The sequence below is a fragment of the Hyperoodon ampullatus genome, assembly GCF_949752795.1.
Source record: "Hyperoodon ampullatus genome assembly, chromosome: 2".
Lineage (NCBI taxonomy): Eukaryota > Metazoa > Chordata > Mammalia > Artiodactyla > Ziphiidae > Hyperoodon > Hyperoodon ampullatus.
Genome location: NC_136915.1, coordinates 147958430 through 147976520, shown reverse-complemented (window position 1 = coordinate 147976520; position 18091 = coordinate 147958430). Strand labels below are relative to the sequence as shown.

The 18091-nt window shown below is 46.3% G+C and overlaps 1 protein-coding gene across 1 annotated transcript; it reads right to left on the bottom strand.

Annotated features, from left to right (window-relative positions):
* Positions 1 to 858: 858 nt before the first annotated feature.
* Positions 859 to 14729, bottom strand: LOC307048507 (specifically androgen-regulated gene protein). The gene is made up of 4 exons (XM_079697597.1): positions 14636 to 14729; positions 9136 to 9321; positions 4556 to 4733; positions 859 to 3172 (listed from the first exon to the last, which is right to left on the bottom strand). The coding sequence occupies exons 2-4, from the start codon at positions 9238 to 9240 to the stop codon at positions 1629 to 1631; spliced, it is 1827 nt and encodes a 608-aa protein (XP_079553723.1). The 5' UTR covers positions 9241 to 9321; positions 14636 to 14729; the 3' UTR covers positions 859 to 1628.
* Positions 14730 to 18091: the final 3362 nt, after the last annotated feature.

Genomic DNA, 18091 nt, shown 5'->3' with positions numbered 1-18091 from the left:
TGTTGTCCTTACTTTAACCTCCTCACCACTTGCAGAGATACTGAGTCTTGATGTGCTGGGTCCCTAAGGACACAGCCCAGAAACGCTCAGCAGACCTAAAGGGCACTTTTTCAACCCGGTTCCCTTTATCTGCCCCTCACATCTGGGGACCTTGGACTCCAACCAGGTCACATCTCTGAATAACATTAATTTCTTAAGGGGAAGCAGGGGTCACGCCCAGCCATGTCTGATCTCCAAGTTTGTATTCACAAGCCCACACCACCTACCCACAGTACGCTCTTTCAGCATGTTCTCAAGGTGCACAACTTGGTCAGGGAATTCGGGATTAAAAATGAGTATATTGCTACTTTCCCAAACTAAGTAAAACCCCACAACACTAAATATGATCCTGAACGCTTAATCGCTGATGTTTCAGAAGACACTTTAGCTCTTGAAGAGCTTTAGGGTTGGACCTTTGCTGGTGACTCCTTAGGGTGCTGAGTGGAGGGACAAAGTCACTTCTGGAGGGGAGGGGCATGTGGCATGGGAGTGGCATCAGGCGCTCCAGCTCTGATCTCAGTTCTGTTACTAAACAGCAGAGTGACCACTTTCCTTCCCCAACAGGGTGGGACTAGGATGTCTCTAAGGCCCCTCCCAGCTCTGATATTCTATGAATAATTAGCAGAGAATGCACTGTGCTGATTTTCCATAGGAATTGAGGAAATCAAAAAACAACTTGCAATCATGTAGACAAAGGCCTGTAAGAGTCCCTTGGTATTTACAAAGCCTCTGGGCTTGGGTTCCCATCTCACTGTTGGCCCAGCCCTGGGGTCACTGTGCAGACTGAGATCCGGAGCAGGAAGGATAGGCACATCAGAGTCAGGGACCACTGTAGTTTATTACTGAATTTCACAAGCCCACAGACAAGGCCCTCCCCAGTGGAGGTGTGCTGTGTGGGCACTCATCCTGACTTCTCAGGCCAGCAAGAGCTCTCCTGGTATCAGTCAACAAAGAGTTTTTAGTGACAGGGATGTGTCTGGTCCGTGGGACTAGGGACAGTGAGAAGGCAGCAGATGATAAGATAACAAACCAACTCCTCTTGGCCGCAGGCCCCTATCCAGGAGGCCAGAAGTGAGAGGGGAATCCAGCAAGGTCTGTGTCAGTCTCCACCCACTGAAGGGGTTCTGGGAGACCCACATTTCATGTGATCCTGCATTTGCCTAGTGTCACGGGTACATCCATTGTCCCATTTGACTTTTTTTTCCTCAGGCTTAGCCACCCCTCTGCCCTCAGTTCTGGCTTGGCTGAACTCTACCCAATGTAAGAAAATTTCCAACAAGTGAGGAATTCTGAGCAATGACTCTGTGTCATATAAATAGCTTCAGTGATAGACACAGCCTATACCACACACACACACCCTCCTGTGGAAATCATCTTCAGGATGGTTCACGCAGGCACTCATTGGTACAGCCACTCTGAAAATAAATGTGCGCTCCAATCTCTCCCTCGGAGAGAAGAGGACACTGCAGAGAAGCCGACCCCTGCCCAGCCCCTGACTTGTGAGGTGGGGAAGACTAAGTGGAGCCCTGGGTCTCTTCTTGAATAATGGGGTGCGGGAGGGGTTGTGTGCGGGTGCTGGTGGCCAGCGCCTACTTCCTCAACAGGCCCAGCTTCTTGAGAGCCGCCTTTCTTTGTTCATCAGACACGCCTTTTGGGGAGATCTTGACACTGACACCGGGGGGTCGAGGCAGCCTGTCACGGCTCTGTCCTTGGTAAGACAGGCGCTTGGAGCCCTGCTCATGCTCTGGGTCAGCCAACTTGCCCACCTGGATAGCCTCAAAGTCCTTCCTGGTGCCCAAGGAGGCCGGGCGCGGCCGGGAGTTACGCAAGATGTTGGGTGAGATCTTGTCCAAGAAGGAGCCTTTTCCCAGAGAGGTGCTGGTTTTGGGGCTGGGATCTTTCTCCGCTGAGAGGTAGCTGCTCAGCCCCACGCCTGAACGCTCCAGCGTGTTGGACTTGAAGTTCATCTGTCTCAGGCCAGGGATGCTGCTCTCCTGGAGAGTCAGCCCAGAGTCTGGCTTTGGCTGAGTCAGGGGACTATTTGCCCTTGGGGACGTAGGGATAGGAACTGGCATGGATTTGGCAGCTGGAACTTTCCCTGGAGCGGGTTCCTGGGCGGGAACCAAAACGTTGCCTGGAGAAGACGGCTGAGCTGGAGCCGGACCCGGAGCTTTCACTGGAGAAGGTCCCCGCATTGGTGCAGGTGCTGGAGCCTTTCCTGTCGCTGCTGAGACCTGAGCTGGAACCACAGGCGGAGCCGGAGCCGGGGAGGGGGCCTGAGTGCGAGTCTCCCTGAGCCTGATGGAGGGCCTACTTAAGTGGGCGCTGGCCTCATCTTGGTCCTGGGGCAGCCCCAGCTTCTCCAGCGCTTCCCTGCGTGCTCTCCTCTGCTCCTGTAGTGATGACAAGGTGGGGCCCGAGTCTCTAGGGCCAGCCTCCGAGTGGCAAGACAGCCGGTTCTGGGGATCACTGTGGAAACCACCTCGGCTGCTCTTCAGAAAAATATTTGGTGGCAGCTTCCGTGGCTTAGGGGCTGTGAGGGGAGCCAGCCGGGCATTTGGATCTCCCCCTGATGGGACAGGAACGTCTTCAGCTTTTGCATTCTGAGAGGACACAGCTGGAGGAGGCCGAGGGTGTCCAGGTTCCCCGGGTGAGCCTTCCTCATTGGCTTTCTGGGACATGGCCTCTGAAGTGGTCTCCCTTTGTTGCTGGAGGCTGAGTGATGTGTGGACCTGGGGCCTGGGACTCAGCTCCCCTGGCTCTCTGGGCAGGTCGCGTTGCTCACGCTGCTCTGGCTGGGTGTCCCGGAAGGCCTCTGGTGGGGGGATGAAGGCCCTGTCCAGATCAAGGGCAGCGTCCCGGGGGCCCGTCGGTGCCTGGGGGGGCTCACTGCTCTGGCCGACCTGTTCTTTCTCAGGCCCTGGGACAAGCCTGTCAGATACCCCTGGTATATGGCTGTTAGCCTGTGTGGTGCTTTTTCTGAGGATCTGGTTTCTGCCGATGTGGATATTTCTGGGGAGGCTGTAGGAGCCAGACCTGAGGACCAGGCTTTGAGGCTCGGGCAGATGAGACAAGCTGAATGGAGTCACTCTTTTTGGCTCTGTTCCTTGCTGAACGGTCTCTTTCGGATGTCCTGTGAGGGTTGGGAGAACAGGCAAAGAAGAGTGCGTGGTGAGAACCCTGCTGCCGGGGGAAAGAAAACACCTCCCAAACTCTGATCTCTAATTAGCAATGGATGGGTTTTGTTTTTTGTTGTTTCTTTGCTTTTAAAGGGCAGCACTCTTGTTTGGATGTCATTTAGACTAACAGATCAGTACTAGCAGTTTCCCTTCAACCAAGGATTAATGTTTCCTGATGGCTGGGGAAAGGGCAGCCCCAGACAGCTCCATGTTCCTGACTCAGGCTCTTTCTACCCTCTACAGATGCAGGGTTGGTTGGGGTTCAGGACAGTCCCTCTAGCTATCCTGGGGCCTTAGGTAACTGAGTCCAGTGGGAGCAATCAGCATGAACATGGTCAACAGGTGATTTGCTCTTGCCGGACCAGGCTTCTGCCTTCTTCTGCCTTCACTTTCTATAAGCACCTGGATGATTCTATAATGGCCACAGCTGTCCCCACACCACAGAGTGACAGGGGCTCTTTTCTTCCAGCGAGTAAGCACACGTGTCAGGCCCACTGGACCAGGAAATCAGCACCAGGCAGCAGGGGAAGCCCCATGTCCCCACTTCCTCCTCTGTCTCAGGGAGGATCTAACACATTGTCAATAAATATTTGCTAAATGAATGAATAAGTGATCACAGTCCTGATACCAATGGGACTGTCTTCAGGAGTAAAATGCCCCCTCACCCTGGGGCATATGGCCCTGCACTCATGGCCACACTTACGTGCCATCTTGTTCCCCGTCTACCGAGCCTCAAAGCCACTCCATACTCTCTCACAAGGCCCTTGAGATGTCACCCACTGAAGTTAAGGGAGCCCTTCCCTCTTCTTATCTCCTGCAGCCTCATCCTCTGGGTCACCCAGATTAGCTCCACAGACTGACTTAGTTTTTCCAGAGCCAACCACCCAACCCTCCCTGAATCCCTCCCCCACCTCTGTGGTCATATTGCTTTAGAATTTCTCCATAAGAGGATGGGTGCTGGTAAAACCCCTTTCCCTCCCAGGCCTCTGATACTTCATAGAAAGACATAGAAGTTTGGCTTGTCGGTAATCCCTACTTCCCTGCAGGGACAACAAGGCTTTATTCCAGCCACGAGAATGCAGAGGAGAGCATTCTCTCCTTCTTCTGCCTGTGACCCTTAGAGCAGAGGGCAGACAAGATGGAGAGTGGCCAGAGGATGTACTGCTTTTTTTGGGGTTTTAGTTTTTGTTTTTTTTTGGCCTCGCAGCATGTGGGTGGGATCTTAGTTCCCCGACCTGGGATCGAACCCGTGCCCCCTGCAGTGGAAGCACAGAGTCTTAACCGCTGGACCTCCAGGAAAGTCCCCTTTTTTGATTTTTTTAGACACTCTCTCTTACCCTGGGCGGCAGGCTGGGTCGTGGGCAGTGTTCGGGGACCTCGGGGAGTTGTGGCTTGCCCAGACTTGTCAGTGGACAGTCCACTGTCAGCCTCGGTGTCCAATGAGCCAATCGTTTCCTCTAAGAAGAGCAGACACTCCTTCTCTTCAGCGGACAGGAAGTCGTAGCTGCTGTCGCTCTAGAGCGAGGAGAGGGCGCTGTGAGAGGTAGCTCCGCAGAAACTGGCGGGGCCCGAGAACCACCCTGCATTGGGAAGGACTGCTGAAGAGCTGGAAGCCTCTCCACCATGCCACTCTGCAGACCTGATGGAGCTGCTTCCTGAAACTGCAGGCACCAAGGAGGGCAGAGACTGTCGGGCTGCTGTCCCACTAGCACCCAGCTGGGCAGGCAGATGGCAAATGACCTTTCTTTTGTTCACTCCTGGGTGGAATGCTTAGGGGCAAAGAACAGAAGCAGTCCCAGGTTCTAATTCCACTTCTTCTGTGTGACCTATGTCAAGTATCTCATTTCGGATGTCTCCAATGTTGTTCTAAACTATATGGGCAACATAATGATTTGACCTTAAACTTGAATGGTATTGCTTTTAACTTTTCAAAGTACTTCTGCATTCTTGATCTGGCATGTCAAGGACAGTATGAGGACAAACAGGAAAGACAGCCACCTACTCGCTGCCAGGCCAAAGGGAACAGTGGCATGACTAGTCACAGATAAATTTACTAAATAAGTTATACTTGACTTTGAAATGCATTCCATACAGGAATTTTTTTTCCCCTTGTGTATTTACTTTCTTGATAGCACTTGGCTCTGGCTAACATTAAAAAAAGTGTTCATTTCTTAAGCAAATATTAACTTAAGGGAGGAAGGTGGAGAAACTGGTATGGGGTGAGGGGAAAGCAACTTAGTATTAAATATTAAGTAGAAATTAAAATAAATAATTTTCATTATGAGAAAGCACATAGGAGTGTTTGGGAGAACAGGTGAAGCCATTTCAGATGGTTACTGCCTATGTTCTACAAGGTCAGGAAGATCCATGGAATAACCACTCTCCAAAGTTGAAGGTTGAAGGGAGGACCAAAAGGGCAGATAGGAATATAGGAAATTTGGCCTGAGTCCCTTCCTGCCGTCTCTACCCCTCTTCCTAATATTTGAGATACTTCAGAGTTATGTATTTTCCACACCCACTCAGATGGCCAGGAAAGATTTTGAGAAAGCCCTAAAAATATCTTAGGGGGAGGGGAGATGGTTGTTGGAATAACTTCTCCAGTTCCCCAGGCTCCTTAAAGAATCATCTGTCAGTTGATTGAGGGAGACTTACATTGTAAAGGGAAGTCCTGAATACAGCCCTTGGAAGCCTTGATGCAGACCCCAGAGGTTCCCTAAACAAAATCTTCTCTATTGCCCTCTTCCTACTAAAATAGTCTTCCAAAACTCCAACTCTGAATTTCTCCTTTATGGATGATTCACTCTGAAAACCTTTAATCCCTGTCACATTCTGTGTCCGGTGGTATGTAACTACTCATGTTGGCCTCTGCTTAACAGAAACTGAAAGCGGTCTGTGAGGCCCCATCATCTAGGGTTAAAAAGAAATTATCTACAGATTGTCTGCACTTTAGGTTTTTTGTGTGTTGTGTGCTGCTTTTTCTACTTCATTTTTACGTATCAAAACACACTGACTATATCAAACACCTTTGACATTCAGTAGAGATCATTACAATCCTTAAATTATCAAATACCTCTACATATAGGATATAGAACAGTAAAGTATAAATTCTCAAGGGTTATTATGTATGTGATGAGTACCCATAACAAAGGAATGCTTACATTTGGACGTAGGGCAGATTTACTCTCTCACACCAACCTTATAAGAAATAAGATTTAAATTCATGCCCAGAAAAATTACAATTTATTACATGTCACTCACAAATAGTTAAACACAGTGACTTTGGAAGATTCTCAGTCTCTACTTACAGATAGGCTATTTCTTTCCTACATAGAGGCACATGCTAAGTGCTTTACATGCATTTCATTTACTCGCCTCAAGAACCCTATGAATTTGGTATTAATATTATGCCCATCTTAAAACTGAGACTGAATGCACAGAAATCTCTGGCATTCCTATATACTAATGATGAAAAATCTGAAAGTGAAATCAAGGAAACACTCCCATTTACCATTGCAACAAAAAGAATAAAATATCTAGGAATAAACCTACCTAAGGAGACAAAAGACCTGTATGCAGAAAATTATAAGACACTGATGAAAGAAATTAAAGATGATACAAATAGATGGAGAGATGTACCATGTTCTTGGATTGGAAGAATCAACATTGTGAAAATGACTCTACTACCCAAAGCAATCTACAGATTCAATGCAATCCCTATCAAAATACCACTGGCATTTTTCACAGAACTAGAACAAAAAATTTCACAATTTGTATGGAAACACAAAAGACCCCGAATAGCCAAAGCAATCTTGAGAACGAAAAATGGAGCTGGAGGAATCAGGCTCCCTGACTTCAGACTATACTACAAAGCTGCAGTAATCAAGACAGTATGGTACTGGCACAGAAACAGAAAGATAGATCAATGGAACAGGATAGAAAGCCCAGAGATAAACCCACGGACATATGGTCACCTTATCTTTGATAAAGGAGGCAGGAATGTACAGTGGAGAAAGGACAGTCTCTTCAATAAGTGGTGTTGGGAAAACTGGACAGGGACATGTAAAAGTATGAGATTCGATCACTCCCTAACACCATACACAAAAATAAGCTCAAAATGGATTAAAGACCTAAATGTAAGGCCAGACACTATCAAACTCTTAGAGGACAACATAGGCAGAACACTCTATGACATAAATCACAGCAAGATCCTTTTTGACCCACCTCCTAGAGAAATGGAAATAAAGACAAAAATAAACACATGGGACCTAATGAAACTTAAAAGCTTTTGCACAGCAAAGGAAACCATAAACAAGACCAAAAGACAACCCTCAGAATGGGAGAAAATATTTGCAAATGAAGCAACTGACAAAGGATTAATCTCCAAAATTTATAAGCAGCTCATGCAGCTCAATAACAAAAAAACAAACAACCCAATCCAAAAATGGGCAGAAGACCTAAATAGACATTTCTCCACAGAAGATATACAGACTGCCAACAAACACATGAAAGGATGCTCAACATCTTTACTAATTAGAGAAATGCAAATCAAAACTACAATGAGATATCATCTCACACCAGTCAGAATGGCCATCATCAAAAAATCTAGAAACAATAAATGCTGGAGAGGGTGTGGAAAAAAGGGAACACTCTTGCACTGCTGGTGGGAATGTGAATTGGTACAGCCACTATGGAGAACGGTATGGAGGTTCCTTAAAAAACTACAAATAGAACTACCATATGACCCTGCAATCCCACTACTGGGCATATACCCTGAGAAAACCATAATTCAAAAAGAGACATGTACCAAAATGTTCATAGCAGCCCTATTTACAATAGCCCGGAGATGGAAACAACCTAAGTGTCCATCATTGGATGAATGGGTAAAGAAGATGTGGCACATACATACAATGGAATATTACTCAGCCATAAAAAGAAATGAAATTGAACTATTTGTAATGAGGTGGATGGACCTAGAGTCTGTCATACAGAGTGAAGTAAGTCAGAAAGAGAAAGACAAATACTGTATGCTGACACATATATATGGAATTTAAGAAAAAAAAAGGTCATGAAGAACATAGGGGTAAGACAGGAATAAAGACACAGACCTACTAGAGAATGGACTTGAGGATATGGGGAGGGGGAAGGGTAAGCTGTGACAAAGTGAAAGAGCGGCATGGACATATATACACTACCAAACGTAAGGTAGATAGCTAGTGGGAAGCAGCCGCATAGCACAGGGAGATCAGCTCGGTGCTTTGTGACCGCCTGGAGGGGTGGGATAGGGAGGGTGGGAGGGAGACGCAAAAGGGAGGGGATATGGGAACATATGTATACATATAACTGATTAAATTTGTGATAAAGCAAAAAATAAAAAAAAATAAAAAAAAAAAAGAAAAAAAAAAAAAAAAAAAAAAAAAAAAAAAAAAACTGAGACTGAAGCTTAGAGAAATTAAGTAATTTGCCCAAGGTCATAGAGCTTATAAGTAGAGAACCCAGATCTGTTTGGCTCCAGAACCCAGGCTCTTAACTGCTCCGTGCTCTTTGCTCTTTGTAAAAGACGGAAGTAACGCTGTTCTTTGCAGAGGACTTCAGGAATCCACGTGCTACAAGGATCTACGTTCTAGTTTCCACCGTGACCTCAGATCACTGACCCACCCTCTCATCTCAATTACACCACCCAACCTAATGAAAACTGGGAAAAACTCTCATTTGTCTTATTACTCTCTGGGGTTGTCCCACCCTATTCTCTGTAGAACCAGGGGGTGACTCAGAGGCAGAATACCAACTGGTGTGATTCACTCCCTGACGAGGAAGATGAAAGACAAGGAGCAGTGAGCAAGGATGGTGGTGGGTAGGGCAGGGCAGGGCAGGGCAGGGGTGCGGAGAGCGGGCCAGGCTGCAGACAGAGAGTACGTACAGATCCAGAGAGGGTGGAGGTGGTGCTCATCATGCTATCGCAGCTGCCAATGCGGGTCACGGGTTCCAAGCCAGGCCCTGCTGGCCACAGCTCTCTCTCGGGCATCGCCTGAAGCAAGGTGCAGGGGTGGTGAAAGGGGCTCTCAGAGGGGAAGCGAAGGGAAGTGAAGAATGTCCCAGGCCGGGCCTGAAAAGAGAAGAATCAAAGCCATGTGTGAGCTGAGCCAGGCTCCAGCAAGGCTCTGCCCTGGCCCTGGAGCAGCATGGTGGCAGGGACACCAAGCAAACAGAGAGCTGGAAGGGGCCATGCTCAGCCATGACCCAAACCCAAACCACCAGCCTTCAGGGGGACACATAAGCTGGACATGTAAGGATGCATAAGCTGGCTTACATACATGCAGAAGGTCAGACTTAGGTGGTGGAGAAGCAGTCTAGTCAGAAAAGAGATTCCATCATTTCTCTTGGTCACGTTTTTTCTCTGAACCAGGGAGCTTAACCTACATTTTCATTACTATAAACACTACATATTACAGGGGTTAAAGCTTGGGTTCTGGAGGTAGCTGGATCTGGGTTCAAATTCCAGTTCCACCATTTAAAGTGTTGTGACGAGGCAAATTACTCTTTGAATCTGTTTTTCTTCATTAAATAGGGTTAATAGTAAGACTAAATGATAACAGATAGCACAGTTTAGTTGGTAGTAAGTAAGCAAACACTTAAGGAATAAATGAGTAACTACTACTGTTTTTGTAATAAGAAAAAGACAAGATCCATCTCGTATCAAAGTAGATTGAAGCAAGGGAAATAAAAGCTTTTTTTTTTTTTAAAAGGAACAGGGCCCGTAATAGTACCTACCTTAAAGGGTTTTCGTGACTGTAGAATGAAATACTCCATGTAAAACACTTTGTGCAGTGCACGGCCCTGTAACTGTCAGCTGCTACCATAGCCACATCATCAGCACCATCACAACGACCCCCACCCCAGCCACCGTCATCCCCCTAGTCTGGGAGGGATGTGCGTGGCACCCCAGTGGTTGACAGAAACCCAGTTTCCCTCTTGTGTATCACCCTCCTGATGTTGCACTTATTCCCAATGAGATTCCCTAATCTGTGTCAAATGAACAAGAGCAATGCTCTAGGTAGCTTTCTCCCAACTCCAACTCATAGGGAAAGAACAGTTCAAGTTCATTGTGCCAATAGAAATAGCAAAGGAAGGTAGTGTCATCTTCCTTCAGGAAATCCCAGAGATTTTCATATCCCTGTTTGTGGGAAAAACTCCACCAGAGCTGGAAAGGCCAAAGGTGACTCTGCTATGCTAAAATGAAATTCTAGAAGAATTAAGATTAAAAGACAGTTCTAAGATCAAGTAGGGTCCTGGGGGAAGAGCTAGAATTAGAGTATACTTTGTCTGATTCTGAATCCATATTTTCCCCACAACGCCATGCTTTATTTTCTACCATCTTTCCCACCTTCTGAATACTAGGTAAAATGTCCTGGAAAGTTGGGTTTTATTTGAGATCTTGAGACTTGGGGTTTAGATTCCAGGGCAGGTTGTCTTTTTTGCCTCTGCCAATAATTGCTTCCAGTGCCAAAGTCAGATTTGGGCTGTGCTGGGTGAGTCAGTCTGCCAACCACCTAGAGCTGACAAACACAAGGCCTCACAGAGCTCCCCTCCTGCTTGGGAGGAGACTTTCAAGTGGGGCAGGTAGGGAGGGGGCAGGACAATGGGGAAGGAAGACGGAAGATCTGTTATGGGCAAGACACATGTAGTTCACGCGGGTCCAGAGCCTCTCAGGAGAGAGAGGGAGAACCAGAGGGGACAGAGATACCAAAGAAGCCCAGTGATAAATCAACATGGGGTAAGATAACTCCTGGGATTCCTTCATGAGGTTAGTTTCCCATTATCCAGAATCCCAATAAAACAGAAACATGAGAAGTCATGTGGATGAAGTTCAGTCACCTCAGCTAGCCTCTCCATTAATGACTGTCTAGGTTCCAAAAGTACTAACTCATTCCTAACATTCTGAAGGGTTGAGACCACTACAACAAAGAGGATCCATTTCTCGTTAGCCTAGGCACACAGAAGGCATTCAAAAAATGCTGATGAATAAACGTCATTTGTTCTAGTGTCGACTGAGTTGACACTAGAACTCAGTAGACATTAGAACTAGTTGAACTGTTGGAAGGTCTCTTTTTTGGCTTCTACCCTATTACTGTAAGCTCTTTAAAAAATTTTTTTTAAATAAATTCACTTATTTTATTTATTTATTTTTTGGTGCATTGGGTCTTTTTTGCTACGCGCGGGTTTTCTCTAGTTGTGGTGAGCGGGGGCTACTCTTCGTTGCGGTGCGTGGGCTCCTCATTGCAGTGGCTTCCCTTGTGGAGCATGGGCTCTAGGCATGTGGGCTTCACTAGTTGCAGCACACAGGCTTAGTTGCTCTGCGGCATGTGGGATCTTCCCGGACCAGGGCTCGAACCCATGGCTGGCAGGCAGATTCTTAACCACTGCGCCACCAGGGAAGCTTCATGTAAGCTCTTTTTTAATATTTTATTTCCCAGAAAATATATGGCTTAATGGAATTTGGGCAATGCTTTCAGTTACACTAACATTTATGAGTACCTAATAGGCATGGGGCATGCAAAACTTTGTTAGGACAAAGGTATTGTTTCCAAGAAGTCAGTGTAGATCCAAGGGTCTGTTTTTTTGGCTCTAGTTTTCCTATCTGTTACACTGGGGCAGTAACTATTAGAAGTGACTCAGTGTAATTAATAGAATGTTCTCTGTGAATGGATGAGCAGATGCTGCCTTTCCCTTTCAGAGAAAAATGACTACGCTTGTTCTTCCAAGCACACTTCGGACTTTACAGTGGTGTGCTAGCCTCTCCTCCCTCCCAGGGCAGCCTAACACATTCTCACTTTGGAACAAAGGATGGCCTGAAGCAGCTGGAAGAGATAGAAACAATATGAACAGCATTGCTTTAAAAAATATACCAGGGTATAGCTTACAAGGTGCTTTCAGATATGTTAATTCGGTTTTTAAAATAACCTGATACCTTAGGCAGGATGTGGCATTTTCTCCATTTGACCGATGCAAAAGCTGGGGTTCTTTCTACCTCCCCTTCCTATGGGAAGTAGGAAATGATTTATAACTGCATCTAAGGGGCAGCCTGTGGCTCCCAGCCCTTCTAGAGGGCATTACAGCAGCTGTCTAGAGGCAAGAGGGCTGGGTACCTAAAGAAGGGCCACTGGCCACGTCTGTCTAAACACTGAAAGCCCTAAGACCACTCTTCTCTGATTCAGATTTAGGCATCCAGGCCAGCTTTTTGTCCCCACAATAGATATTTCCAGAATAAGGAAAAGACACCGAATGCCACTGAAGCTCAAGTCATGGATACAACAAAATCATTGCAGAGATTAACCTGAACCTGAAACCAAAGCTGAATGAGCTCTAAGGTGCTCACACCTCATCTCCACACCTAGTGTCCTGACCGTAAAAGTCTGAACCATAAAGACGTCTTCTCTTCTTCTCACCACTCTCTCCTTCCCTCAACAGTCTGACCTGAACTGGATGCTGCATTTCCTTCCACCAACTTTACAACCTTGAAACTTGGGGGCTATGTCAGGGAAGCCATTGAAACCTGAGGTATTTCTACTTGATAAGAAGCCTGAACAGCATGCAAAACACTCAAGGTGAAAGTTCTGTATTTTTTAACCCTTGACCTCTTTGGGCAGCTTGAGGGGAGGAGGAAATGGGTTAAGAAATGTGCACAGCCTATATCGGGGCCACCCATGCAAAGGCACATTAAATATTAACTACTCCCTGAAACCAGCCAAGCCTTGGAGGAGAGTAAATAAATGGCGTGTGGAATTCTGGCATCTGGAGGGGGTGGGGTGGGAAGAGGGCTCCAGCTCCACTCCTGTTTGGCTTCTCTGTACCATCTGAACAGACCCAAGGCCCCCTTATCACCCTCTTCCTGTGAGCCCATTCCTATATCCTCCAAGAGCTCATCTCTTTCCCCAGTGGTCAAAGAGGTTTCCTGTTTCTCTTAGACCAGGTGCCTCTGCTTTTTGCTGACCACCCAAAATGTGCCTTGGGCTGGAGAACATCCTAAGGAAAAGGCCAAGAAGACTAAAAGTTGCACTGTGTGTGTATCCCTCTCCACAAGCACATGGGCAGTTTTCTGTTTGTGTTTAAGCAATGATATAATCGCCTCTTTCACCAGTGGGTTTGAGGGAGAGGGTGGGTGGAAATATCACCTGCACAGAAGAACTTTGCTTGACACTGCAGCTTACCTTTATTGCTGACAAGGTCGCCCTGTATGGCAGCCCTCAGTCAGTGAGCTTGGCGGGCTGGTTCTGTGGTGTGGGCTGAGCTAAAGACTAAAGCTTCAGTTGCTAGGACAAAACCCAATATATTCACTCAGGACTTGTGTGCCAGGCCCTGGGATCCTGGCACTGGGTCTTCCCACTTCCCTCTTTCTGAAAGCAGGAGGAAAAGGGGAGAAGTTAGGGACCAGAGTGTTAATCCCCACAAGCTGGATGGCGGAGAGCTGACTTGCTACTCTGACTTGACTTCTACACCCAGCGCCCTTGTGCAGGGAATCTGGCCGCACAGACTGCCAACTGGGACACCCGAAGGAAGTCAAAGCAAAACCACAGCACTGGTCTGGTTCTCCTCTCTGGACTCTGCCACACTGCTTTGGCCTGAGCCCCACTCGGAATTCCTACTAGACTCAACATGCTACCATGAAATATTAATGTAGGTGAGGCCCCGGCACAGTTGAGTAGCTTCCTGTTTGCCAGTCCCTATGTCTGTTAACAAGTAAAGTCAGCAAGTTAATGAAGCTGAACTCAAATAGGCTTGACTTTGCAGCTAGAGTATCCGTGGGTTTTCCAAAGATGAGCTGGTAGCCTGAGCTGGCATTTTCCCAATGTAACCAAATCTCACACACCCTTACAAAAACCTAGCACAGCTCACACCTTACACACCCCTCCACAAAGAGCTCCATTATCACACTACCATTACTGAACACACACACACACACTGTACCCTTCATTTAAATAACAATAGACATTGAGTTCATAATGCCATGAGAAATTTGCCTGTTAGAATGGAAAATCAAAGCACTTTTCTTCCCCGGGCGAGTTTCCATTTTGACCTCCTCTACTCTAACAATTCTCTTCCAAAATCACAGCGCAACTTCAATTATTCAGAGATGGAAATTTCTAAAACAAATCTGTTTTCTTGTTGTCAGCACGATATGCTTTTCCAACCTAAATAGGCAGATGAAAAAAAAAATGTGTCTCAGCCTGGGTCTCCACTAAAACACTCCAATCTCAAGAAGCTACTAACTCACTCTGATCCCGTACTGGACTCAGGGAGCTGAGGAACAGAGAGGAAAGACCCCCACCTGGGGTATAAAGGGCTCCCCGCAACTCTGACTTCCCATGAAGTGCCCCCCTCTTGCTGCAGAATAAGCAATAGTTGGTTAGGAATTAACTCACCTTCACTGGGCGGGGGGCTGAAGAGAGGAAAGGAATACCCTTATATTTCAAAGGGCAGAGACGGAGACAGAGACTGCTTCCCCTGCTTCCTACTGTTTTCTTCTTTTGACCTCTTCCTGACTTACCTAGACAGGTAAAGTCTTCATCCGCGCTGCCTCACCCCACCCTGGTAACTGACACTCAGCCAATCCCAGCCCTCCCTCCCTATTTCTCATTCCAGCTGTTTATCCAGGGAGGGCGTTGGAGGGGATGGTGCAGGGCGGTGCTGCTCTCACTTAGCCAATCGTCTCTTGCCCTCCCTTCCTCTTTGAGAGCCAAGAGCCTTTAATAATAGAGGAGGGCTGGAAGGAGGGAGACTGGTTTGGGCTGAGACTGGACGAAAGGAAAGTCGGCATGTTATTTTTTTTAAAATCTTGTTATAAAGAAACACAGTCCACTAGGCAGTATGCTTTTCCGTGTGTCTGTTTGAAACTTGATTTTCTATCTATAACTGCCTTCTTCCTCTCGAAGTATTCCCCTGAGTTCTGCAAGTTAAAATCCTTTGTGGCCAGTTTTGCTACTCGCTTTTTTAGCTTTTCGGAGTCACTGTCATCCTCAAGCTTTTTCCTAGTGGCTCATAATCCTAGCAACTTCACTCAGGACCACAGAAGAAGGTGTCTAAGGCAAGAGATGCTGGCACTGAGACACCATTGCCCTACAGTTTGCCAACGACCTTCTCGGCCTCATTTACTTCTGGGGGAAATAAAAACATTTTCTCCCCAAAAGGTCCGTGTTCTGATGAAAAAGTGACTGGACAGCCTTGAGGGAGGGAACATGCACGCTGTCATTTGGGTCTCTGGTCTCTTTTAGCTGTACGTGGAAGGTAGCAATGAATATTAAGAAATAAAAACAAAAGAAGCTACCAACCAGTTTAGCAACTCCTATCTCCTTCCAGTGGCCGATTTCTGGCACCTGTAGTTAAAACAACCCGAAGAGAGTAAGGAGAAGAGAGTAGTTGGAAGAACCCAATGCTTTCAGGAAGGGATCTTCCTCCAGGAATGGAAGCCACTTTCACCAGATGTGCCTTTTGCTTGGAAGCTGTTTTTTCCTGGATATATGTTATCCTCAATACCAAAGGGCAGAAAGAAAAATTAAAATCAATGCACATAGTAATTGCCAACATTTATTAAGCTCTTGCTATGCAGTGGGAATTGTGCTGTGCTAAGCATTTTCATGCATCATTTCATTTACTCCTTATCTGAACTTCAGAATGTAGGCACTATTAATATACAAATTTTACAAAGAGGTTAAATAACTTGCTCAAGATCATGTAGCTAGGTTGTGGCAGAGAAGGGATTTCAACTCAGGCAGTATGACATCAAGCTTGCTATCTATCAGTATGATGCCAATCGGCCTCTATTTTGGAGAAAAATCCTAAGTAGGAAACATGAAATACACAGATAATGTGCAGGTCTAATTCTAATAACTAGATTTATCCTTTCTTGTCTCATTTCTGTCTTGTAGCTATTCATGTCTTTTATAACAAGATGACACATGGCTTTCATCTTTTCTCTGCGTGGTCTCTGCAATGCGATCATTGCAGAAGTGCAGTGACCCTGGGGCTTAGGTACAGAAGAGGTAGGGAAGGATTAGTGAGGAGAAAGGAGGTTTGAGGAAGCCTGGAATAACTCAGCACCCTATCAGCGGCGTGTGGGTAACAGAGCTGACTGAACATTGAAGGAGGATGACCTCTCTTCCTGATGTGTCATTCAAACATGTATGATATCATACTACTAACAAAACAGGAAGTTCCAAATCAGAAGTTCAATGCAACTAGAGTTACACCCATGGATGGAGTCACTGAAGTTGATCAAGCTTCATAGGTGTGTGATTTGAACATTTGCTAAAAAAATGAATTGACTTGTGAGCATTAACCTCAAAGATGAGAGGAGGCACAGTCTTGCTTGTGAACAGTTTTTCAGTTTAAAATAAAAGTAGAATAATTATAATATAATAATGGCGTGTGGAATTCTGGCATCTGGAGGGGGTGGGGTGGGAAGAGGGCTCCAGCTCCACTCCTGTTTGGCTTCTCTGTACCATCTGAACAGACCCAAGGCCCCCTTATCACCCTCTTCCTGTGAGCCCATTCCTATAACCTCAAAGATGAGAGGAGGCACAGTCTTGTTTGTGAACAGTTTTTCAGTTTATAATAAAAGTAGAATAATTAGGAAGGGCCCCTATCTTTTCCCAGGTAGTAGTAGGGACATAGACAAAATGATCTTTCTGTTACTCTTTCCTTTTTTTAACATCTCTTTCTGAAAATTATGAAATATTTCAGATATTCGGGCATAAAAACACCACTGTACCTAATACCCAGTTCAAGAAATAGAACATTAACATTACAGTTCAAGCTGCTAACAAACTTTGCTCCCCACCCCTTCCTGCCTCCTCAAAACAGACATACACCCCCAGCTGAAATAAATCACTCTTCTGAATTTGGTGTTTTTCATTCTCCATATCTTTAAATGTTTTCCTTGGAATCTTTCTTCATTTTGCTTTGCTTTCTTTATTTTTGGCTTGGAGAAATACCAAGTCTCGGGACTTCCCTGGTGGCGCAGTGGTTAAGAATCCGCCTGCCAATGCAGGGGACACGGATTCGAGCCCTGGTCCGGGAAGATCCCACATGCCCCGGAGCATCTAAGCCTGCGCGCCACAACTACTGAGCCTGCGCTCTAGAGCCCGCGAGCCACAACTACTGAAGCCTGTGTGCCTAGAGCCCGTGCTCCACAACAAAAGAAGCCACTGAAATGAGAAGCCCGTGCACCACAGCAAAGAGTAGCCACCGCTCGCCGCAACTAGAAAAAGCCCGCACATAGCAGTGAAAACCCAACGCAGCCAAAAATAAATAAATAAATTTACTTTAAAAAAAAAAAGAAAGAAATACCAAGTCTCTAAGGTTCCAAGAGAATTGAGAAGGAGGTCTGGACCAGGGGAAAGAGAGGATTTCCCAAGTCAGAAACCTGAGAGACTAAGGCTCCCTGGTTGATGTAGATCATCATTTGAGGAGCAGTGTGCGTTGTTGCTCTTCGTATATGAATTCCTATTTGATGACCTGACTGTGGAATCTAATTACAGTCCAGCCCACCTGACTCATCTGTGTCCTCACTCCTTCTCCATCCTTGCATGCTGTTGTGGTGCAGTCATCTTCTCGACTGTCAGAAACTAGTTTATTTCCTTTCTCAGTACAACCTCCCCATTGAGGCAACTCACTTCCCCTACACACAAACAAAAACACACACCACCTTAAAACCAAAATATACCACAAACAGTCATTGGTCAATCTTTCCTCTTTGGGCCTCTTATAAAGTTGGACTCTCTGCAAAATACAGTGGACCTCCACTCTAACCATTCATGATACTTATTCATTCACATTACAGTCACATCCTAGCAGTGCTTTTCTTCTCCTTTTCCTCTCCA